Source organism: Trachurus japonicus, chromosome 9 (assembly GCF_045865225.1).
Source record: "Trachurus japonicus isolate A0001 chromosome 9, Traja_1.0".
NCBI lineage: Eukaryota > Metazoa > Chordata > Actinopteri > Carangiformes > Carangidae > Trachurus > Trachurus japonicus.
In genome coordinates this window covers 33,838,878-33,863,631 of record NC_140915.1, presented here as the reverse complement: position 1 = coordinate 33,863,631, position 24,754 = coordinate 33,838,878, and the positions used below count along the sequence as shown (strand labels likewise).

Genomic DNA, 24,754 nt, shown 5'->3' with positions numbered 1-24,754 from the left:
CTTTGATTTTGACAGATTTAAATCAGATTGTGTTGGTGTTTTATTTTCTAAGCACCTCTATTGTACTGAACAATCACACATTTGTTATTTGATTAGGCTATTATTAAGATTCTAAATAAATATTGACTGTCAATTTATTCTCACAGGTTGCCAAGAACATACAGAAAATAAAATTAATTTGTATCCCAAATTACTGATTTATTCAAACGCATTAATAGCATTTTGGGTTATCAGTGTGATTCAGTAGTGTAAGTCACTAATCTTTTTTGTAACTATGTGGCAACCCACAATTTTACATTATGTAATATAATATAAAATATAAATTATTATTATCAATATGTCATTATTTTAAATATTCATTTTCCTATGTATGACATATACTGAATATACACACACACTCATATCTAGTGTAGACAGATGTGTACAACCATACCCTTATTTAACCGAGAATGGAAAGACTCACGTCTTGTAAATTAAGTTGACAACATGGTCTTGAAATAGTGACATTTGACATCCAAAGGTAAATGAGACGTTCAAAGCCAAACCATGCAAAGATGTCTTAAGCTGTCCAAACATGTTTCAAAGTACCTTGCTTTGACTGTGTAAACAAGAAAGAGGGCTGGTGACAGAAATATCAGTTTCCTAGAGACACCTCTGCTATTCCCTCAGTACTACAACCCACACTTATCAGAGCCACAATTTATAGCTGCGGTGTGAAGTGTTCGCCTGCAACTCCCATCTTTGTATTTACACCAATTAGCACATAAACTCTAATTACCGAGATCAAGGCAGCCGGTAGTCCATAAATGCAAAGCGACATGGAGAACACAAGTCAGCTGACAGAGAGGGAAGGTGACAATAAATAGGGAAGTATCAATTAGGCATCAATGACGCGATGATGCATGTGCGTGCTGGGAGGTGTCACACAGAGGGAGGTGGGAGTGTGAAATGTGTGGGGGCAGCAGGGTCCACACAAAGTTGCACAGGCTGTGGGGTCTTGTAACTCACACGTTGACACACAGCGCGGTGACAAGTTGACTGTACAACATGTTTCCATATTAACACCACAGCACAACCAGACACTTCTCTTGTGTCTCAGTGAAAAGTAGTGTTTATCACAGCACCACAATTGCTTATAAGGTAACAATTAACACATACTAATTTAAGGGGCACGCTGGAAAGTCAAAAGGTATAAAAGTTCAAAATAAGAAGAAATTAATACGTTACAACGCAGGGTCATTAAAGAACCATCACAATCAGAGGACAGGTTTGACAGTTTAAACTTGTGTTTAATTATAAGGACTAGAAACTCAATCACAGCTGGAGAAAATAGGGGCTTCTTATAATGATTTGAAATGGATTGTAGACCACGCTTGAACCTCAAGTTAATCCCAATAAATTGAACTTGATCAAAGACCATAGCAGTAAAAAAGTATGGCTCTGCACATTAATCTAGCAAACGCATAAAACAGGACTGGCTCAGCTCTATAAATTAAACTCTGGCTGCAATAATGCTGATCAGGGGAAATTTTGCCAGCATTGGCTCAAGCAGCCTCTGTATGTCTGAAGTCTTGTTATCCCCTTGTCTTGATCTGGAAAGGAGTTATCTGTTCCCTTCTCCTTGTGCAGCTTGGATTTTTTTTGTTTTTGCAGGATGGCCCAGTGATGGATTTGCTAAGAGGCTGTTTACAAGAGAGTGCAGAGCATTAAAGAGCTGCCAGAAGGTCCATTAACATAAATGTTTAAATCAGACACACAAACTTATGCCCCCAAAATGAAGATGTTTCCTGTATTAATCTGCCACATCTGCCTTTGGTCCAACAATTAGTCTCCTCTAATCCAGTCCCATGTTTCACTGAGTGTCCGGTGTAAGTAGAAAAAAAAAGACTTAGACTAAAATATATGCTCAATGTCACTGCTGAGGCTGCAGCTTTCCAGGTGCCACACCAGGATTCAGAAAATAATTCTCAGTCTTGTATATTAGAGCCAAGTCTGTGGCATTACTGTGAGGTCCTGGTGTGAAGCACCAGACAGTTTACTTCTTCTTTTTCCTCTCTCTATCAACACATGGCTCCACTGCTGATTTAAAGCCCTGTAAAGATGTCTCATTTTAAATACTGTTCGCATGCGGGCCCCTGGACGACATTTCATGCTCACCAGATTTACATTATGGCCATTATGATGATTTTATGATGCTGAAGCCTTAAAAACTATTTCCTCAAAAATGCTTGGGAGTCCTCAGAGTATTGGCAAGTGTTAATATTTCCCTAGACTATGTCTGAGTTCCTCCTTCACCAAAAGCCGGAAGGTCCCACATATCTCCGGCCACTCTTTTTTTTTTTTTTTTTTCAAAGAGATAAAAGCCTCTCTCACTGGAGGTTAATGACATGTTTTTCCTTGACCCAAAATCAATCACAGGGTTAAGTGAACTTCCCAGAATTTAGAGAAACAATGAAAAATTAAGTGACACACGATAGATTTCCTACCAGTTTCCAGTGAGTGACCTTAATCATGACAAATTCTACTAGAGTTTCATGTTCCTCACCTCTTCCCTGTGATAGCAGATTGAACGGTCTGATTCTTCAGCTGCTGAAATCAGGGATAAGATGACAGAGGTAGATTAGAGTTAGCATTAGCCTCTGCTTATGCTTATCCCTCACCCGGCTTCATTTCCTTCCATTATCTTGTGTTCGGAGACATCACAACCCGTTTATCAAAAGTTACCGTTCACGGCATGTTTCACAGACGCTGTTCTCTGTCTGCTTCGTGTCCTGGAAGCACTGTAGGAAGCAATCAAATGTAGCCGAGGCCAAGAATAAAGCATGTGAATTGATTCCTCCATCACCTGGATAGGCTGTTGATTTTGGGGAGAGTTATCGCTGTTTTCCTAAGTGTGGCGTGGAGATTTGCTGGAGGGCTGAGTGATCGATTCAGCAGCCTGGAGCATCCTAGTGTGTTTATACATGGCTTGTATGGCAGCTTTCATAAGACATTTACCCCATGATTTGCGATGAGCTTATGTGTGAATAATTAATGGCAATTAATCCTTAATTACAGTAATTAGGCAAGTCACAGGAAATTAGGCTGCAGCTGGAGAAGCCCGTGCCTAGGAAAGGGAGGACTGGGGCTGAGAGAACGTGCCATTTAGTGACAGTGGAGCCATGGTACGATGATTGTGTGGCAGCGTGTTGGCTTGCCAGCAGAGATAAGACTATAGGAAGACGCAGATGCTTCCTGCCAGCCAGCCAGGCCCTGCAAAGCTAAAGCGGGGAGCGTGGACGGAGCACACCAACACAACCAATAAAACCTTCCTAGAAAAGTTCCAGCAAAGTGACCTTTGACCTCACCAGCACTTAAGTTTGCGCAGAATTACTTGTTAAGAGGCGATGAACCACTTCAACAGGTTGTGACTGATGAGCTATCAGCAAGTGGTTAATGCTACACATCCAGCTCCTCTTTTCTCACTTATATAAAACTAGATTTACCACCATTACTGAGGCCCCCGAGGCTGCTGACTTTAGCACCCAATGTGCTGTTAACACCGACTTTATGAATCCGCCGTGGCTGGAAGGGGGGAGACTGCCCAAGAAATATTTATTTGTACTTTCTAATAAAACAATTAGCTCACTTGGACTTATTAAAGGAAACTACAGCAGGCAGAGTTGTTTGGTTGCTGATTTCATTGTTTGGTAATGGTGGGAGAGATTAGGTTGATCTGTTCTGGGCAATGACAGCTCAGAAGAATAGGGACGGAGCTCTCTGTGTCTCGCTCGGAACTCATTTGTGCTTTTCCATGCTTGCCTTGATGAATTTCCGTTTCTTTCTGCTCCTGTTGCTTTCAATTACACTCTTATTCACAATCCTAATTGATATGCCAGTCTCAGTAGATGAACCATGGACTTTTTACAGTCCATTTTTCTATTCTTAGACCAACGTTTTTCCATGAGAAAATGAAACTATGGATACCGCGACTGCAACTTTCTCTCTTCAGATGTTATCTTATTACACTATCTTAATGTATTGTTTGATTGAAAACATTAAAACATGAAATCTTTAAATCTGTCAAACGGCCTCTCTTTGAAAGATTAGCTCTTGGGAGTAATGCATTTGGCGTTTTTGTGGGCCCTCTGCCGTTATGGAGCCCGCAGTCGTCACCTCCTTTCATGCATTGCATACTTTTTCTTTCTTTTTTTTCACAGAAGGACTTTTAAGCTAACAGGGAATGTAAGTGAGTTGAGGAGGCATCCAACTGTGATATTACATTAACCCATAGTGCTTGGCCATGTCTGTCACTGACTGCAGAATAAAGAGAACATGCTCTGCTCTACTCTTTAGCCTTCAGAAGTGCTATTAGAAATAATGAGGATTTATAGTAAGATAAAAGACGCTCTCTTTGCTCCTGAATTCTGAATGGCCAGTCATATTCCAGCACCAAAAGCCAAATAAGCCTCATTTGTGGTGCATACACAACCATAATGATATGATTAGTGTATGCATGGTATTCTACCAAGCATCCCATTTCTGATGCATTTAGAAACACGCTGGATACTCAAAACATTTGCTGTGATATGGGCTCCCGCTGTACATGTATATGTAATGAAATCTTTTTTAATCAGGGTTCAATGGGCATGGTTATGTTGCTTAGCCATTCAATAAGCAACTGTGCTGTGCTGCTGTCACACTCATCGCCCCCTTAGCTCTTCCTTTATGTATAACACAACCAAGGAGCGGCTGAGTGGTTGTGGTAACAGCACCTGAACACCAGCAAGGCTCCTCACTAGCACGGCGAGATGCTGCTAACGGTGACAAGGTCAGCATGTTCTACAGGCCCCGCACATACATTCTTCACTATAAGTAATATAAATGAGGCTGCGTTAGCCGTAAACTCACAGCATGTTGCCTGTAAGCTAAAGGGTAACTGCGCAAGAGCAAAAAACCTCCAAATCTCCTTTCGAGCAGTGTGGGATTGTGCAGTGAGAGATGGAGCCGGGAGCCACCTGCTAGAACCACATCTCTTGTTGTGAGGGTTTTTGCAGAATTGAGCAAATCACAGTCATTTCCAGTCAATTGCAGAGCAGAGCAGAGACACAGAGGAGGCTGCTGCTGCTGGGATGTTGTTTTTTTCCTCACATGATGTGTGTGACAGACTACGGTGCAGCATTAACATGTATCCACAAACTCAAGTAAATTTGTTGAGCGTACAGCTTTAAGTAGGAGCAGCAGAGTGTGTTGTTAGGGGCATTCTTGTATCTACAGTGGTGTTTACTCACATTGGTAATTAATTATTAATGCAGAAGCACTGAGAGGTTACAGCGATATGGCGCTCAGGCTTTCCAAGCACTGTCTATATATGAACAGTCAACATAGTGAGAGCTTCAAAGCATCCCTCTGAAATGTTTCAGACTCTCATGGAGAAAGCTTATTACAGTTGAAATGTTTTTCTAGAAGCCCCAGATATTCTTTGTGAATGCTATTGCCTGGAAAATATGGGGTATTTTTGTTTGTCTATATCAAGAAACATGTAAACAAAGAGACAGTCAGCACTTGCAGCTTACTTGGCGTGAGTATTGCAGTTCACAAGCGAGAACTTGTTTGTGCAAAAAAAAATTGTTTTGCTAAAAAATGTGAGGATTTGACAAAGAGCATAGATATAGGAATCCATTTACCAGGCCCAAAAAATATAGATAGTATTTCTAATCCAAATCATAACACATGGCAAGTGCACAGTGCAAGGCTAATCAATTTCTCCCATTCATTTTAGAGATGATATGTCCAAGTAGGAACAGGCTGTAAGGGTTTTTAATAATGAGTCCAGAGATAAACATCAACTGGCAATCTGCTCTTTTTGAGGCGTCCTTGTTGCCTGCTGAGCCCTCCTGATGACACATCGACGTGTAAGGCTATCCCCTGGCCTTTGTCTGACCCCTTTGTGGAGCTGAATTCTTCAGATGTTTGCAGGATCAAGTCACTTAATCTGTAGCACAGACTAGGGCCAGAAAAAAAGAGGACAGGGAGAGAGCGTAGTAGAAGGAGGATGGGGGAGGAGGAGGAGGAGGAGGAGGAGGAGGAGTGTGTGTGCGTGTGGGAGGGGGGGGTAGCAGACGAGCACCTCACTCTGTCTGAAGGCAGAGCATTCAGCGCACAGAGTAAAGAACTGCAAATGTCTGACTGTTCTGTTATGCACCATTGTTTCATACAGAGCTGGAAATAGACAGAAACCGTGTAGCAGCAGAGCTCTGGCAGGCAGTGCGTTTTATTACTGCTAGACCATAGACTTAGACATTAGTGAATATGGCTCATTAAATGGCATGGAATGTTACCATTTTACATAATTCCTCCTGTATCGTTGTTGTAAATGAAATCCTGCTTCTGTCTCTGACTGCACTCCAGTCACTCAACAACCATTACAGCTTTCCCCATCAGGCCCTAGCCCTCCTTTGAAAGCAGCTATCTATAATTTCAGGTCTGTGTCACACACAAAAAGCGTGTGCTCTACAAGCCTAATGGCATGGCGTGGTTGATGTGGAGAGGATAAAGCGGCAAATAGGAGGAAATCTGAAGAAATACTTGAGAATTAGGCAATGATGTATTCAGATGGCTAGAGTCACTAGGGTGGGCAACAAATATAAATAATGTATGTGGCAGGGCTCCTAAACATAAGCTGGAATTTGCTGCTGTACTTTTTGTTCTCAATCACCTTGATGAAACAATCCCGAAGCAATGGTTCTGTGAATGAGACCACTGACAAGCTGATTTTCCACCCCTGGCATGAGGCTGCTTTCTCCACTTAATGTTCTCCGATAAAGTGTAGCACAGAAGTAAACTAGAAGAGCCTCCACTCCTGACACATGTGACAGTATTTGCATCAATTATGCAGTCTACGGCTGCGGCAGGAGGGAGCGGGAGAGAGGGGAGGAGATAGGAGAGAAAAGGGTTTGTGACAAGATGCAGAGGCAGAAATGCGAATTTCTCTTTAAAATGCATTCTTTAGAAAATAACATTCAAGATCATTTACATGAAAGCGGCTGCGGCGGTGAACTCGACAAAGCAGCAACAAAGTCTGCGTATAGCGTTTTGACACTAAAGACTTTGGCAAACAGAGTACAGTATAATGGAGAGTTCTTTGTCTCCTCTGTATTCAGTGTAGGCTGAATATCCGCCCTGAAGAGTAGTGGAGGAGACAGTGAAATGAGGAGGGAGACCGGGTTAGAGCTGAGAGGGAGGCTTGAGCCCCTTATTGCTAAATTCAACTGAAGGAGTGGAGTGTACAAGGCCAAATAAGCCAAATAAACAGCACTCTGCAAGGGGCCGGACTTTATGGCTGAAGTGGTGATCTTCTCTAAATCAAAAATCAAGATGCATCGAGAAATGTGCTGCGATCGCATTTGACAATTTCATATTGTGCAGGCTGAACGACGGTTTGCAGAGATGTGTGTGACAAATGACATTTTGCAAACCTGCGAGGTTGTGAATCTCCTTTAAAACCACAGGAGTGGAAAGAGATGCCTGCTTATCAGCAGAGGGAATAACTTTTAAAGCGTGTCCCAGTTTTAACAGACTCCAGCACAGCATTTTATTTCACTGTGTCCAACCCTATTTCACATCCTAGTTAAGAACACTTACAAATCTGCTGTGCCATGGTTTCTAACCTCTCTCGTACACATGTGAATCCACAAACACACACACACACAGAGTCACATCACCAGGGCTGTCACTGCCTTTTATCCATCGTCAACCTTCAGCTGTATGGTTTATCCGTAGTGACACTATAGCAAAGTGCATGACTGCTTTTTGCCAACAGACTGCAACACTTTAACTGTACTTAGTCATGCATCATTATGGCAGACTCAAAGCGGTGTGTCTGGGAACGCCTGCAGATGGTGGAGGCTGAACCATTTGGAAAGGAAAGCTCTGTGACAATGATGCTTACTGCATGAGTAAGCGTGTATGGACACAGGAGTGTATCTGTGTACTAGTGCTGAATAGAAAACAAGTGTATTAAAAAAAAGAAAAGAAAGAAAGACGGAGAAGGCGCCCTGCTGTTTATTCAACAGGCTCCTCTGTGCAGTATCTGTTTGCGAGATATGATATATGAAATAAACATGCAAGTCTTTGTTAGAGGGAGTCTTTTATGTGTGTATTGATCAGTCATTGTTTACTCCAATCGATGCTGACTTTGTGAAATGCAGCCTCTTCTCTGTGCGTCGTGGAGGTTTAACCCTCTCCGCGTTGCATTGCATTGCATTTCGCCGCTTTGTTCTCCCCTTCAAACCTTCCTTCTGCCGAAAATGTGATAGCAGTTACTGTCACTTGTCACTTTCTCTTTATTTCAACACATGACAAAGCTTTTACATTGAGTATTCTGTGCCACACATGGGTATTTTCAACAGATCTCTCCTGCTATTGAAAGATAAATGTTAACTTCATTCAACAGAAACCTCATTCATGGTTCATACAAAGCTGCCTTCTTTATTCTTTAAGGAAATGAAGAAACCATTAGCGAAATATTCACTCACGGAGAAAGAGAATCTTATCTTTATTCCACATGACCATGCAGAGCCATATTCCTTTTGACATCATTATGTAAAACCAATTTCTCTTTCATATCATTTCCGCTGTGCTGCATTACCACATCTATACACTCACCCATTCTTTATTACAAAGTAGGTGGCCTAGAGGAAAATATATGCATTTGTTCCCTATGGCATAAAATATGCATATAGGTGCCTCATTTCATCTCCAATCTGTGTTATTCCTTTAAAAATTCACCACTGCCTGCAGTCCCTCTTCAATATTTAATTTGACAACTTTTTAATCTGTCTTTATGCAATGATGAAGTAATCGTCAGCTGTCACAGAAGTGATTGAATTGTACAATGGGATTGTAGTGACTCATAGGTTATAGGCTTCATTATTTGTCTGAAGTGTGTTAGTGGTGTGTTATCACACACTAATTTATCTTCTATCTTTATCCATCTTTTCTCCTGGGCCCCTCCACACACACACACACACACGCTCGCAAAGCAGAACTATGTATAACATTCATACATCATTCATGCTTTGTTTACTAGCTTTTAGTTTGGAGCAAATCAAAATACAAGAGTCCAAAGCTATGTAGAAGACAGTATTTAATTGTGCAATGCTGCTTTTTCAAAGTCCTTCACTTATTAGCGGGAACCACAGAGCAATGCTAATTACTCCCAGTCTTTTCTTAGCTCTTCTGATCTTTAATGATCACAGATTATCCATCACACTAGCTAAATAATTAGTGGGATTGTCTCATGAACAAGCCACCGACAGATGCTCTAACACCCACAAGGTGAACGCTGGCTGCACTCTCTCCTCAGCGAGGTGACCGAAACAGATTCGTTTGGAAAACAAAACAAATAGATAATACAGCAACTTGAATAAATGAATGTAGCAGCAGATGAGTGAGTGCAGCTCCCGCTAACTCCGTAGCACCACCTCTGCCTCGGCCTCTCTGGCAATCTGGCCATGTTGGGCCCCCACTGTGGAACAGCATGGCACTGGGAGTTGTGGTAGCCAGTCCCCCCATAGCCCCAGGCTGCCTCTACCTTTGCTATGCTACTCAAGGTTAAAGCGATCCCAGTTGGGTGTTTAACAGTGTTGTGCTCGGATCCGAATGCCCACCTACCCTCCCCTTTTCTTTTTTTTTTCTTTTTTCCCTGACACTATCTACACTGTGGAGAATGAACCTGGAGAACTACACATAACTGTTCATCTCTGGAACATTTCTACATCTACCATGTAGATCTTACCTCACTGTTCCAGCTGTAATATTTCTACAGCAGACCTTTAAATCCCCGCACCACTGTAATACTCTTATAAAGTAGCAGGGGTAAGTGATTTGAACCTTTTTACTGTGAGGATCTGCTGTTCGCCGTATACGTGCAGCTTTTGCTGACATTCATTTTGAAACCACTCGGAGCACTTGCAACTCAGAGTAACAATGCTGGGGGAAAAGTGTCTGCTGAGCTCTACAGTGAATATACCTCTGACCCAGACCCGAGGAAAGGGAGATTTATGAAATCCACATGTTTAATACATTTCATTTTGTCCAAGGGATTTGTATTGCTTACCACAGTATTTTAGGGTTGAAACATTCTGTATAGTCACAGCTTGTATTGTCTGAGGAGAATAAACCCTGTCCGGTTCTGCCTGCTGAAGATTTGTTTTATAGCACCCCGCTTCCCTCACACACGTCAGCCATGCACCGTCTGAGGTATTGCATTTTGTTGTGCTGAGGTGTTAGGTATACACGCCCTTAATCTTTAATGCATAATCCCCTGAAAATCCGCCACATAAATGAAAAAGATAACCCTCATATCAGCACAGTGACAGAAAATAAGATAGCTAGGTAATTTAATAAAGGATTGACACTGGCCCCGGTGTGATATGGTGTGTGACCTCTGTGTATTCATTGTGTAGCACAGAGCAAGTGAGCCACTGCTTGTAGAGGAGTAGTTCCTCCTATTCCGGGGAAAACTCATCCTGGGAGTGTAACATCTGTGGTGACAAACAGAATACACCATATGGATTAAAGTGCAGGGAGAGTAGTCACTGAAATATTTGCCTTCCCAAAGTGTTGACACAGTATGAAAAAAAGGAGAACCATGGCCGTGCCTTCCTGGCTGTAATCAGGTAGCAGTTATCACAGTGAAGTGTTTGCCTACTTAATGGTGTTTCCATTTTGTGTTGGGTCTGTGTCATCGGCTTCCCATTTGGATCCGCCTGCCCCTGTAAGTGCTACTGCTACCCCACCGAGGCTTAGCATGTACACACAAAGAAATGCTGGGTTGTTTTTTTCAACCCAACTGATAGGTTGAGCCTGTTGGCTAATTTATTTATTTATTTTCATTGAATTGGATATTCTGAGAACCTAATACGCTAGGTTATTTCTGTTGGGAATGGAGTTAGTAGTTGTAATTTCTATAATGTTGTGTTGGTTTGTTTTGGACTACCCAACACATTGGGTTGACGTTCAGTGGGAGGAGTTTCCCAGCATGCTTTGGGACAGTGTGTTACTGAATATAGATTTAGGTTATTTTTGTTAAATATCATCACGATGTTATCTGCTACAGCTACACAATCTTTAGTGATACTGTTAACACTTATTTACTAATTCAATGTTCTACTTAGTTTACAATTACTGTTATGGAAATAAGCACTTTGACACCACAAGTGAAGTTGTGTGTTTGGTTAGTGACCTCCCAATTTGTTGGGTTAAATTAACCCAGTGTGTGTTCTGTCCAATATTTAACCAGCGCTGGGTTGGGAAACTACCCAAATTGGGTTGTTTTTAACCCAACATTTTTTAAGAGTGTAATACTTCTGTATTTGTTCTTTCTGTGAGAATCAACAAAAGAGAAAAAAAAAGACAAACTGATGAATTGGGTGAGAAGGAGAAGTCTTTTAAAAACATCACAACCGTGGTCAGACGCCACCGCCGCAGGAAGTGTTTGGTTCATTTTGCAGCTGACCACATGCGGTCATAAATACTCTTCCCGGGGAACCCTTTGCTTTACATCTAAAATGCGCTTGAATGTAATGTTGACAGATATAGCTTGTGACGAGTGATAGTTAGAATGTATGAGCTCCCATAATGCTCCTGTCAACCATTGGTGCCAGACTGAAAAGAAGCAGTTCACCTCTGTTTTCATTCAGGAGAGTGCAGCAGACAGCACGGGCTTCTCCTCTGTATTTATTGACTTGTTTTACTAGCCTGAAACAGGGTGCTTTTATACGGGCCTGCTCAGTCTTAAGACTCTCCAGACATTTACATTATTCCTGACTGAGTTACACACACGTATAAAGGAGCACGTCCGCAGGCTAGGTTAGATATATGCTCTGCTTCCACCTCTCCTTCTCTCTTACATTCATACACACACATGCACCATTTTATTACCCCACCATTTTAGATATTGTTAGACTTGTACTTTTCCTCTAGCGCTGTTGCTTTGTGTTCATGTGTGTGTGTGTGTGTGTGTGTGTGTCTTAATTGTCTTTCTCTGTCTGAGATTGGTGTAAAAGAAAAAAAAAGCATGCTCTTTTTCAGACTTGATAAATTTGAACACTTATATAAAAAAGAAGCATTTATTATGTGTATGCTGAAGCTGATTCACTTGTATGAAAGCACAGATTTCACGAGGCTCCAAAAATCATCTTTCGCTGACTAATCTGCAGGACTGCAGAGGAAGATAATGAAAGCCAACACCAGAGTCACAGCCGACACTGTGATCCCCCCACACCCAGCCTAAACCTCCAGCAGTATTTACATGATATTTCATTTTAGAATAAACCTCTTTTCTCTCCCACTGTGAAGATATTGAACTCTTTCGCACAGATGTCATCTTAACCAAAGCTTATTAAAAAGATGGACATCAAAGTTGTGGGTGCCCATTTATCTTATAGCGCTCTAATTGGCCACCACAGGCAAGAGAACAACTAACTCCAAAATAGGAGGCGTCGAGTGGTTGGGCTAAAGAAGAGGATGTCTAAAGACCTCTCAGTGGATTCATTGCCAATAAATCCGCTGGAATGAAAGCAGGGCTTTTCTGGGAGGGGGGTATGGAATTTCACAAATACATTATGAAATGTGATATGCTGAATTAACTGAACACTTATGGCCACAGGGTTTCGTTTCTTTGTTCTGGTGTGTTTTTTGTGGCTACATTGTCCTGTGCCTAAACCTGCAACCTCAGTGTTTGAGTTGTTATTGTTGTTTTTTTGTTTTTTACCATCATGGTTGGTGACATGAGGTGGTACACTCTGAAAAGGTCATACACCACAGTAGCCACGAGCAAACTGAGATTACATTTCGCTAACCCCATACAGTACACTGCATTGTTTTGAACTCACCATTCACCACAGTGAATGAAAGCGATTCTTTAGCCAGAGTCGCTGCTACTCCATCAAACACGCGCACACAGGCCTGAGGTGAATAATGTATTATGTTTTCCACTCAAGTGGGCAATAAAAACACAAAAACAAAGTCATTAATTGCCCACATACAGTAACCAAATGCCATCAAGAGCCTGTGCTCTCATTAACCTGGCACCTAATTATCTGCCTCCAGTCTGAGTCCTGACAAGCCCCGCTGTCTGAACCCTCAGCTTGGGTTGTGGTGTGTAGTGTTGTGTCAGCGCTCGCCAACCGCAGCCAAGGCACCATTAGGTACAGAGAAGACAAAAGCTTCTCGCAAGCAAAGGTTCCCCTCCGCACGCGCCGCCACAATGTTCGTCCTGTTAATACCTTCCCTTCCAATTAAATCTGCAACTGTTAATTATTGTAATTATGAGAGTGAGCTCCAGCTCTACCCCCTCCCCCCCTTCAACTCCTCCCTCGCCGGTGAGCGGAGACGCTACGGGAGCTGTTGTGTTGCTTCAGTGGCGCCCTGTCTCTGCTCCAGTGGAGCCCTAGCAGGGAATTGGATGCGGAGGGGGACTCGGTGCACATGACAGGGGTGACGTGAGGGAGATTGCATGGTTCATCTTGGATAACTGGGCAAGCAAGTCACAGCCAATGGCCACGCCTCCACTCTAACTCATTAAATGATGTGTAAAGTACATGCTGGGAATAATTAGCACCAAATAACCTTTTTTTTTTGCTACCTTGTTCACAGTATATCACACAACCAAAAAAAAAAAAAAAAAGGTGGAATATCATCTGTAGGTGTACAATCAAACTATTCAGCTGGTCAAATGAAATGAGGGAAATGATATTCTCCCAGCAATCATTCACTCATTTGCTTTGAAAGCTCCACAGTTATTTCGCTCCTTTCTCATGGTAATGTGAAACTCTATTCTTGCCACGTTCTGTGAGAGACATTTGCGATGGATCCGAAGTGATGTGTTGAGTATAAGGAGAGCTGAAAAAGAGTGGATGGCAGGCCGGCTGCCTGTTAAGTCACTGCGTGTCTCAACATCCTCTTTGGCCTGCTTCTGTCACAAGCTGTTGTTTGGCCTGGACCTGATCTGCCCGGCTACTCCTTGCACTGCACTCTGCAGACCCAGCAGTAACCTACAACATCAGGCTCAGGATGCTTCCAGAAAACAGCGCTCTTGTTTTGACACTCGAGGTGGATTGCGTTTTTTGTGAGCTTTATCAATCCTCACACCACGAGACGCGGCTGAGAATCAGCTCGTCAAATAAGCGCCGTCTTATTCCGGTGTCGTAACCTCGGTTGCCTCGTGGCAGAGTCCCCTTGCACGTTAGCACAGCTAGCAAAGGATTGTGGCTTTACAATTTGGAGCTGAATTCTCTTCTATAAAAGACACTGAAGGAAAGAGCAGCTCCTTCTGCTCCAGGCAATGCAGCCTTTTCGTGGATACACTGCAAAATCTAAATGATGGACTGTCAACTCTCGTGCAGAAATGCCACTGCAAAGAATAATCTCTCTGGCAGTGGATCATGGTTGGCTGTATGCTACCAATGCCGTTTCTTTGTTTATGCGAGCATGTAGCATTCACATGCACGCATGAAGACATGGGCGTATGCACGTGCACAGATTTACCAACACACACATGCACTCGCACGCGGAGGAACACACGAATATGGAACACACACACACAAAACGCTTCAAGCCTAAATCCTTTCTTTGGAAGCATACAGTGAAATATATGGGATTAATAACCTGAATAGCATTATTTTTTCACCTCTAGCCTTTAAAATAATGCATGCTTGGCTAGGTGTCTGGATGAAGTTTTGCCTGTGTAGATGCCTGGTTATCGGTGTGTACAAGACCTGCTGTGTGACCTGGTTTCATGCAATCTCCATCTTCTAATTAGGAGGCTGCAGAAAGACTGGAACGAGAGGAGGAGTGATTAGTTGCCTTTGGGTATTTCATAAGTGGCTTTCAGTGCCACATTTGCATTATTTGCTTGAGGTCTGAATAACAAATCAGCCTACCTTTGCAGGAAATTGAGGCTAGCAGCTAAAGACCATTAATACATGAAATATAAAATGAAACTGAAGAAAAGAAAGAAGCAAAACATGCTAACATAATATAGGGGTGGTAAAATGAAATATTGAAACACAATCTGCAATAACTGTCTCTCTTCTGTGAGTCTACCTACAGCACAACATGTTCTCCGACTTCTCTACAATAAATACTTTTTTTCTGTACGTTCAGGGTTTATGTGGGATGTCTGCCTGAATAACACACGACTGTCTCGGTGACTGCAGCTCATTCTGTGAGCAGCAGACCATGTGAGCCCTATGCTGGAGCCCCATGCTGTATGTGTCCTGTAGGGTCAGTCAGTGTGCTGATCTGTACCGGAGGTCCTGTCCACTCATTTGGCCGGTCTCCCCCCAACCCTCTGCGTGCGGCCGCCACCGCCAGGCCTGGTCAGCCATCACTACACCACTTGGCCGTTTGCCCACTCCGAGTCTTAGAGGGCAGGAAACAAAGCGGGCACTCACACACGTCCACGTATAAACACACATATACACACACACTCACACTCACACACATGCACACATGATCACAGCAAGTGACAGTGGCTCTTGTTTACCCAGCCCTCCCACCCTCCCTCGTTCTCCTTTCATCCTCTCCCTCTAGTCTGTCATGTTGTGTGTCACTTCCCACAAATGTCAGTGCCACCGTGGGACAGTGATTAATTTTGGTGTGCTTGGCAAAATGTCTTCAAGATGTTTGTTTGGGTTGTCTTTTCCCACCCCCTTACCCACCCCCCCGCTCCCCCGCACGTCTTGGAGTCGTGGGTCGAGAGTGGCAAGCACCACCGCCCCCCCTTCACCTCAACTCCCGTCACACCCCTCACCCCCGCTGTCACAGCCTCCTCGTTTTTTTTTTTTTTTAGTGGGTGGGGGTGAGTGTGGGTGGTGGGGGCGGTGGTGGTGCCTCATCATCATCATCATCGAGGGACAAAGGCTACCTGAACTGACAGAGATCTTCTTTTCTGACCAGAGCCACTTTTTGTCACTCCCCACCACCTCCACCACCTCCATGCGCTGTCTGTTTAGTGTGTGCTGGTGGTGTATGATGGGAGAAGTCTTGACCCAGCACTGGGGGGCTGTAACACTTCACTGTCAGCGCCGCTGATTAGCTTATCACTCACCGCACTGGGAGGAAATACATCATCATTCTAGACAGGGATTCCCCAGTTTAGGGCCCATTCCCTGCCTCCTTTTACTCTGCATTTAATCACCAGTCTCTCTGTCCCCTCCAGTATTCCAGCCTCACTTCTTAAAGGACAATTCCGGGCAAATTCAACTCGGGGCTGTATTGTCCTAACATTTTAGGTCTAAAAGAAGGAATCTGAAGATTTTCAGTTTAATTGCTCCTGTTTTGCGGTAGTTATGTCTGTCCGTTCCGCTGCTTAGCCTGTTTACATCCCTCAAAGCCGCAATGTTTTTCCACAGACAGCGTCAGATGGCTACTCAAACATGCACCGAGAAGTTTATTTACTTCAAGCAAGCCAACATGTTTGTAAAACTATTCAAAGTCTATTCAAAGTCTTGTGAGACCCAAGTTGACGCGCTCGGTGTGTTCAGGTGCAGTCAGAAGCTCCCGTTTCTGTCATAAACACAGGAATATCAACTCTTGACTTGCTTGAAGTAAATAAACTTCTCGGTGCATGTTTGAGTCGCCATCTGACGCTGTCTGTGGAAAAACATTGCGGCTTTGAGGGATGTAAACAGCCTAAGCAGCGGAACTTCCATCCACTCCCATTCATCGCTGCCATGGCGATGCGGGGACAGACACAACTACCGCAAAACAGGAGCAATTAAACTGAAAATCTTCAGATTCCTTCTTTTAGACCTAAAATGTTAGGAAAATACAGCCCCAAGTTTAATTTGCCTGGAATTGTCCTTTAACCCAGTCTGTACACTCCATACAGCTACATATTTGAAAGTACATTTTGTGCTGGTGTGGGGTCAACCTCCATTGCAGACACGAGCTACACGCTGATATTCCAGCGTGGAGGAAAAAAGAATGAGCCATTTTCCCCAAAAATTATTCTTTTCAGCTCACTCTACAAAGAAAGTGAGACACAAAGTGGCAAATGTTCTTTGGCTTCCCCACAGTGTGGTATCAGGTATGGTAATTACTCTGCCATTAACATTGGGAATAGTTAATGTGTATTAATGTGTTAATGGCATGTTAATTACTGTACATGCTAGAGAGAGCCCGCAGGCATTCTCTCAGATTCTTTGTGCCATGTGGATGTAGGCCAAGCTTAAAAAAGCCTTTAAGAACGTCGATGAAAGAGGATCCTTATGTTTCATTTGTCAGAACAAAAGATTTTCAATGGTAATTTGATCCCGCGCCCCGCTTCTGGAGCTGAAAGTCACTGATCCAGGCGCCACGACAAAGGAGATGATATGAAGTCAAAGGAGACGTGGAACACGGCTGCAGTGACACTGGCCTCTTTGTGAAATGGATACTTTAAGCCCTCTGTAGTCTCTAGTGTGTTGCTTTGGCAGCGGGTTTTAATAACACGGTGGATTAGAAGCCTTGGATCATGAGTGCCAAACCCGAGTTAAAGCTCACCTTGGATGAGCCTCAGTAACAGGCTAGATGCCACGGTACCTCCACCTCCTCCTCCTCCTCCTCCAACTCCTCTCTCCCCACACTGTCGACTCCACGGCTTTAAGAGAGATGACCTTTGCAAATATTGACAGGAAATAAATTCTGTTTCGATTAGTTAGCTTTGGGAGACCTTTGCGGATCAATGCAATTAGATGAACAGAGTGTCGATACGTGGCCGGAGCCGTTCACTGGAGGCACTGGGTAGGCGAGGAGCTGCAGGAGGTCAGGGTTACTTGTAATGAACAGGATGTTTTGGAGTCACAGTGTGTAATGTCAAACCCAGGCTAAAAAAAACCACACTTTACTGCATCTTACTCTGCTTGCAGCACAGATCATTTTACTTTCTTTGAAATATTGCATTTCAAAAAATTATTAGAACTTAAAAAAAAAAAATAGAACATCTCTGGGTTTATGTGCAAGCAGCGCTGCTGTTGGAGTGTATTGTCTGGCGCCTGACAGTGCAGTCAGTGCAGCAGAATGAGGTGGAGAAGCCCAGAGCCAAGCCTTCCCTCTTCAGCAGGCCACATTAACCCAGCAGGACTCTGCCTTTATGGCTCTCCTGCTCACACTTCAGTGATGAGAGTAAACAAGCAGCGGGCCAAAGGTCAGCTAAGCCCACAGAATAAAAGAGGGCACAGGGGGGAAAGAGGTGGGAGGAAAAGGAGAGCGGCCCGAAGCAGTGCTCAGATCACTGTCAGGGCTTCAAGCAGGGAATGATGTACGAGACAACAGCCCCGAACCGGAAATGATTATAAACAGAGAACAGGGGAGAGTATATGAGAGAAACGGGCTGCATTGTCTTTATCTGTCAAATTTGTTACTTCCTCGGATCTGATACTGGCGGTGAAACCTGAAAAAAAATGAAAAGGAGAACCACCCCTGACTGATAGGGATGGATTAATCACAGTGTCTCCTTTTGTCTCAACCACAGAGGAGAAATGAGGAACAATCATATAGGCAAGTGCTTTTTCCCCAGCTACTCCACCTGTATTGTTGAATGACAAATGAGGCCGATTAAGGACATGTTACATTATTATTACAATTTCACTTTTTTTTTTTCCTTTTCTTTTACATCATTAAATGCGTTCTGGTAATTAAGTGAGCCAGCATCATCACAGTTATGTGAAATAACTAGACCATATATAGATTTTTCATTCTCAAGTCCCCATTGCTCGCAGGCTTTACCAAGGTGACACGACTCCCGCACTTTCCCTTTGCACTGAGATTAATCCCACTTTGACTGTGGAGGTGGATTAGAGCTCAACTCGGGTGCCCAAACTTGTTTTAATACCCATATCATCAGACAAAAACAGGATAAAGATTTGAGCAGGCAAAGCAGCATTGCAGGGCTAGAATGTGACTGTGGCTTTGCAAGTTACTATACAGATTTGTCAGCCGCACAGCAAATTAAAGATATTATCTCGCAGGAGCCTATTTGTGGAAGTTGTGTGATGATGCAGAGTTTAGACAGTGAATCCACAATCTTTAGCTCCTCCAACAAAGAGACAGAGATGCATTGCACCTGTATTTGAAAAACAGTTTTTTTTTTGTTTTTTTTCCTGTGGACCTTGTTTTTTTTCTTTAATTTTTAGTATATATGTGTTTGAGATGGAGACATCATCCCTTCCAACATGTGTGTTATGAATGACCAGCCAGAGCTGCTGTGGCACAAATACACCCTGGTGGACTTGTGCAGGGCCGTCTGCTTCTCGGGGCAGCGCAGTAATCATTTTTATCCTGCTGATTTCCCAAATAGAAATGGACACGTATGATAAAAATGTCACGGCCACTCCACATGTCAGTGGACTAACAGGATTACATGTCACTTTCTAATGTCTCGCTCTGTTTTCTTTTGCCATGAATGGCTACATTATTGCACGGTGGAACTTTGTGGTAATATATGGTAAGAGACAAGTAGCTCTTTATGGCCTGTGATTATTTAGTTTGAATGAAATCAGTGATTTATGCCCATTTAGCTGAAAAGCCCTGTAAATTCCCTCAGCTGCATTTCCCCTGGATATAGAGTGAGTGGAGTGAAAGTGACAACTGGGTTTGGTGTGGAAATGTACGCCGCGTCCCAGAGTTATATTTAATATACCTGACATGAAAAACGTGCCTACCTACTTACCACCACCCACAGCACAAAGAAAAGTGTAGCCTGCTGAGGTTGTGTTGAATCAGAGAGTGGGAGTAAATAGTGAATTAGGAAAATATGAACCGCGGTGGCAGACAAACCACCAGCTATTAGGGCATGTTGAGATATGTAGCCAGGCATCTGGTCAGTCAACATTTGAATCATGTGCCATTTTTGTTTCATGCTGCACAAACTGGAATAGAAACAGTCGAGCCGGTCCAGAACGAGTGCTTTGGGTGGAGTTGTGCAGATGCAGTGTGATGTGGATGAGGGTTAGTGGAGCAGTGGCATATTGTCCACATGGATGGGCTTGGCTCTGCAAGCCTGATGGAGCCTTGTCCAGCATCTCAATGTCTCCAACACAAATAGCCACATTCATCCACTCCTCTCACACCATTACACCTGAAAGACTCAAAGCCAGCCGATCCATAAATAGAGCCAAATTTGTTTTTCAGTGGCACTGCAGTCGAACAAAACACCAACAACAGGGATGAAAACATCAAAGGAGTGGCTACAATATGATGTATTTCCTCTTCTTTCTTTTTTTTTTTTTTTAGATTCAGGATTGTGTTTATAAGAAAGATAGCAAGAGAGAAAGGCGTGTTTTCCCTCCAGTATTTACTCCTGTGGATGGTGTGTGGGGTCAGTCGGTCAAAGCGTGGTAAAAGGGCTTCTCTGATTGCATGCCTACTGGCTGACACAATAGAGCCACTAATCTTCTTATTTAGAATCCAGAGGCTGGCCATATCTTAATGAAGCTGTAATGAGCTGTTGAAAATCCCTGAATTGCAGGAGGGATTATTGAATTGAAACAACTCTGGTAATCATAACGTTCGAGTAGCCACTCAGTATTTACTGCCCATTGAGCCACATTTTTATCCACTTACTAGACTGGATTGCTCCAGCTTGTTTTTGTTGTAATTTTGACCTGCAGTGTTTTCTCTCTTTTTGTGTGTATGCGTGTCTGTGTCTGTGTGTGTGTGTGTTTGTTTATTCTTTGTAAATCCCGGCATCGCGGTTGCATTGCCAATGCATCCAGGTGTGCGTGTATGCTATCTGCTGGGTGATTACGACTTGCTGACAGACTGGCGAGACAGAAAACCAGAGGAAATAAACAGCAGGATCTGAGAACAAAAAAAACAGGATTCATGAATGAGCACTTTACATAAAATTGACTCTGCACTCATTTTGCTGTATGGAGATTTTTATTCCACCGGCACATTTTTATTACTTCTTAGAATGCTGCAAAATCAAGACTATAAAATAATACAAGATTTAAGCCTGATAAGAAAACAGGAATGAGAGAAACAGTAGTTACTTTCTGTGGTTCACAACATTCAGTGTGTCAAAGACAGAGACACTTACTAGAGGTATAGTTTTCTGTTTAGCATCCTCTCACAGAGTAGAAGTGCCACTTCACCATTGAGCATTTGTCAGTTTATGGATGTTGCTGTCATGTCAGCCTTCCCGTACACACAGTGTGCAGCGCAGTGTGTAAATAAAAGAGAACAGGCAAAGACATGGGCGACAGGAAAACAGCACATACACACAAGGCACCCAGCTCATACCTGCAGGGGAAACATCACACTATAGCAGACTATGCAGCCAAACATAATGCTTTTAATTGCACTTAACACTTCACTCCTGGCCTGTTTGATCTGTTTTATTTGGTATTATTAGTAGTAGTCCTAATATGCGTCTGGAGGGCATTTAGCTAACCTTCTGTCCCTTTTTTTCTGTGTGTTCTGTTTTGCTACAGGTCTCAGCATCCGTGGAGCCCAGGAGGAGGACCCCCCAGACCCTCAGCTCATGCGTTTAGACAACATGCTGCTGGCGGAGGGTGTGGCGGGACCAGAGAAAGGTGGCGGATCTGCCGCCGCCGCAGCTGCAGCAGCGGCCTCGGGCGGGGCGGCCGACAACTCCATCGAACATTCCGACTACAGAGCCAAACTCACCCAGATCAGACAGATCTACCACACAGAGCTGGAGAAATACGAGCAGGTGAGGAGGAGTATCAAAAATGCAGAGGTTTAAAATTTGTCCTTATGCTCCCCTCCTCATGCATCCGACAACTGGAGAATCGCATACATTTCCCTTGATTGCACCATCAACACGCGACTGCCAGCTTTTTTTGAAATTTCAGTTGCATTCAAATGGATTCATTAGTTTGCATGTGATACTTCACGTCGCTGCAGAACAGCTCATTCCCTGCATTAGTAAGAAAATTACACGGAACATGTGCGATGGAGTAAAAAAAAAAAAAACTGCAGCATTATTCAGTGTGTTGTAGCTGATTATAGAGATCTGAAGAAGTGCCTTAGTCATCTGTGTTAAATGGAAGTATGATCAGCTCCTTCACCTAGCACTTTGAGCCTGCCATTAAACACAGAGGCATTATGGGTGAAAATAGAAGGTGTAACAGTGATGCCTCAGCAAGCCAGTGAGGTAAATTAGACTAATTTACTCCGTGCACTCTGAGAGAGGAGGTGGGTATGTGGGGGCATGCAACACTTCGCCTGGAGTAAATGCATCTTTCTTAAGGGGTGTTTCCAGGTTTTAATTATCTAAATGTAAATACTTAACGAATTTTACTCAGAGTAATGAGCTAAAGTGTGCACTACGTAAATGAGTTATTCTAATTAATCATGTATGAACTACTGGTTTAACGGAAAGCTGTTTAAATTCACTCTGCATTAGGGCCAAGCAATATTGCAAAACTGCGTTTACAGTATTTTAAAAGATAGTTTCACCTACTGTGTCATGAAAGCAGTGGTGGACAGTAACAGAGTAAATTGACTTGAGTACTGTACTTAAGTACATATCCAGAGGATTTGTACTTTACTTGAGTATTAGATTTATTTGGTACTTATTACTCTTACTTGAATACATTTCCAAGACAAATATTTTTACTTTTACTCGAGTTAATTTCTAGGAAGGCTGAAAAGTACTTGTTACTTTCAGGTCTGCTCTTCTTTTTTTCTAAAATACTTCTGAACACAAGCTGTGTTTGTCAAAGAAGGAAACCCTAACCCCTAAAAGCAGCACATCAGTGCAGCTGCTTTCAAAGAGTTAATTCTCAGAAACAAGAGTTAAAAGGTCCTTAAATTCAATAGAAAAAATTATAGTAATTCATTGATGTGAAAAATAAGAAATTTACTCTTACTCTTACTTTTACTTAAAGGTGTACAGAAAAGAAAATTGAATTTAAGCCCACTCTGGGTCATAAAATTAGTGTAATAACTCATCTATCAGACGATGTAGGCCAAACTTTGTGCAAAATTCTATTTTTAAGTAAATCCGGGATTAAAGTGTGTTTTGTTTTTTTCGCATTGGATAATGCAGGCGCCCGGCCTGTACACGATTCACCAGCCACTGATATTGGATCCGTAATCCGTCATTCAAACGTCTGAGACACACACACACACACGGAGCTCGAGCTCGCCCCAAGCTTTGAATATCCCGCCCGCTCGATAACGACCAATCAAATTCGTTTTCCTTACTCGGGTAAACTCGTGTTGCAGCTCGTGACAACTCGGCGCGACAAACAGGACAAACGGCCATTTCTGTACACCTTTAAAGTAAATTTAAAAGCATGTACTTTTGGATACTTAAGTACCTTTAAAAGCAAGTACTTTTTTACTCTTACTCGAGTAACATGTCGACTGAGCTACTTTTACTTGTAACGGAGTAAATTTTGACCAGTAGTATTTGTACTCTTACTCAAGTACTGGGGTCAAGTACTCTGTCCATCTCTGCATGAAAGTAATAGAGAGAGAGCGCCCAGCTGAAGCTTTTAATAAAAACAACTTGTATGATTGTATATATAATGAACTCAATTTCTATATGAAAAAAAAATTATAAGAGACAAAAATCTAAAATCTCAATTTTGTGATTTGCAACATTTACAGAACTCACTGTGGCCGTTGTTGTCTCTTGGCAGGCATGTAACGAATTCACTACCCATGTGATGAACCTGCTGCGGGAACAGTCTCGCACGCGGCCCATCTCTCCCAAAGAGATCGAGCGCATGGTGGGAATCATCCACCGTAAGTTCAGCTCCATCCAGATGCAACTGAAACAGAGCACCTGTGAGGCTGTCATGATCCTGCGCTCCAGATTCCTTGATGCCAGGTCAGTGGATATTGTGTGTGTAGTGAATATACTGTCTATGTGTGTGTGTGTGTGTGTGTGTGTGTGTGTGTGTGTGTGTGTGTGTGTGTTGGAACTTTTATTGCTTACGTCCCATATAAGCAAATCCAGTGGGCAAGGTCATTTTTAGTCTGAAGTTTTTTTGTTTTTTTTTCTTCCACTTTTCTGGCACAGCACACAGTGTGAGCTCTGCAGAGATGCATGATTTTAATTATGCTCATGTTCCATGCATTATCCATTTTCAAGACAATCATGCCCTCTCACACCTGAGAGCAGTTACAGCCAAATGAAATAGGGGACCGAGTCGCGTGTGTGTAATGGATGGAGGGGAGGTCATCGGCAGGTGTTGTGGATTACTCTAATCGCTAACAGTGTGGCGCTCAAGTTTGGGCCAAACAAGCCGAGTGGAAGCACATTCACTGCCCACTGCCTGTGTGAAGTGCAGTAAACAAGGCAAAATAAGCAAATGCTCAACAACATGATAAGTAGTGCCCTTGGGAGGGGAAGGGGGACCCAGATCTAGTTAGAGTTTGCTTGTTTCTACTGGAGATCCCTGGGGCTGTGGCACTTCAGGAACAATGCTCAACTGTGCATGCCGTGATTTCTATAATGTACCGAGATGCACCCCGACTGGGCTTTGCGCTCCATCACGAAGCCCACCCATCCGCTGCACTAAACTCTACACATTACACGCTTGGACTGGAGATTGGAGACCAACAGACCAAATTAAACATTGTATGTGTTTTGTGACTGTGTGTTTGTTTGTGTGTGTGTGTGTGTATGTGTGTGTGCTTGTCAGTTTATTGCTTGGAGTCTGGTCTTCTGTGTGTTGACGGGGACTCTTGGAGCAGGACACGATATTCTGCTCCTGAGGGCCCCTTAGAGTCCATTCCTCATTAT

General features: G+C 43.1%; 1 protein-coding gene across 12 annotated transcripts in view; it reads left to right on the top strand.

Moving 5' to 3' along the window:
- The window catches only part of pbx3b (pre-B-cell leukemia homeobox 3b), a 60,645-nt gene that overhangs the window by 24,355 nt on the left and 11,536 nt on the right, over window positions 1-24,754 (top strand). For all 12 annotated transcript variants that reach the window (XM_085787564.1, XM_085787561.1, XM_085787559.1 and 9 more), the window contains 2 exons: window positions 21,465-21,706; window positions 23,646-23,836. In XM_085787564.1, the coding sequence (XP_085643690.1) occupies window positions 21,465-21,706; window positions 23,646-23,836 (433 nt within the window). The remainder of the gene's footprint in view (window positions 1-21,464; window positions 21,707-23,645; window positions 23,837-24,754) is intronic.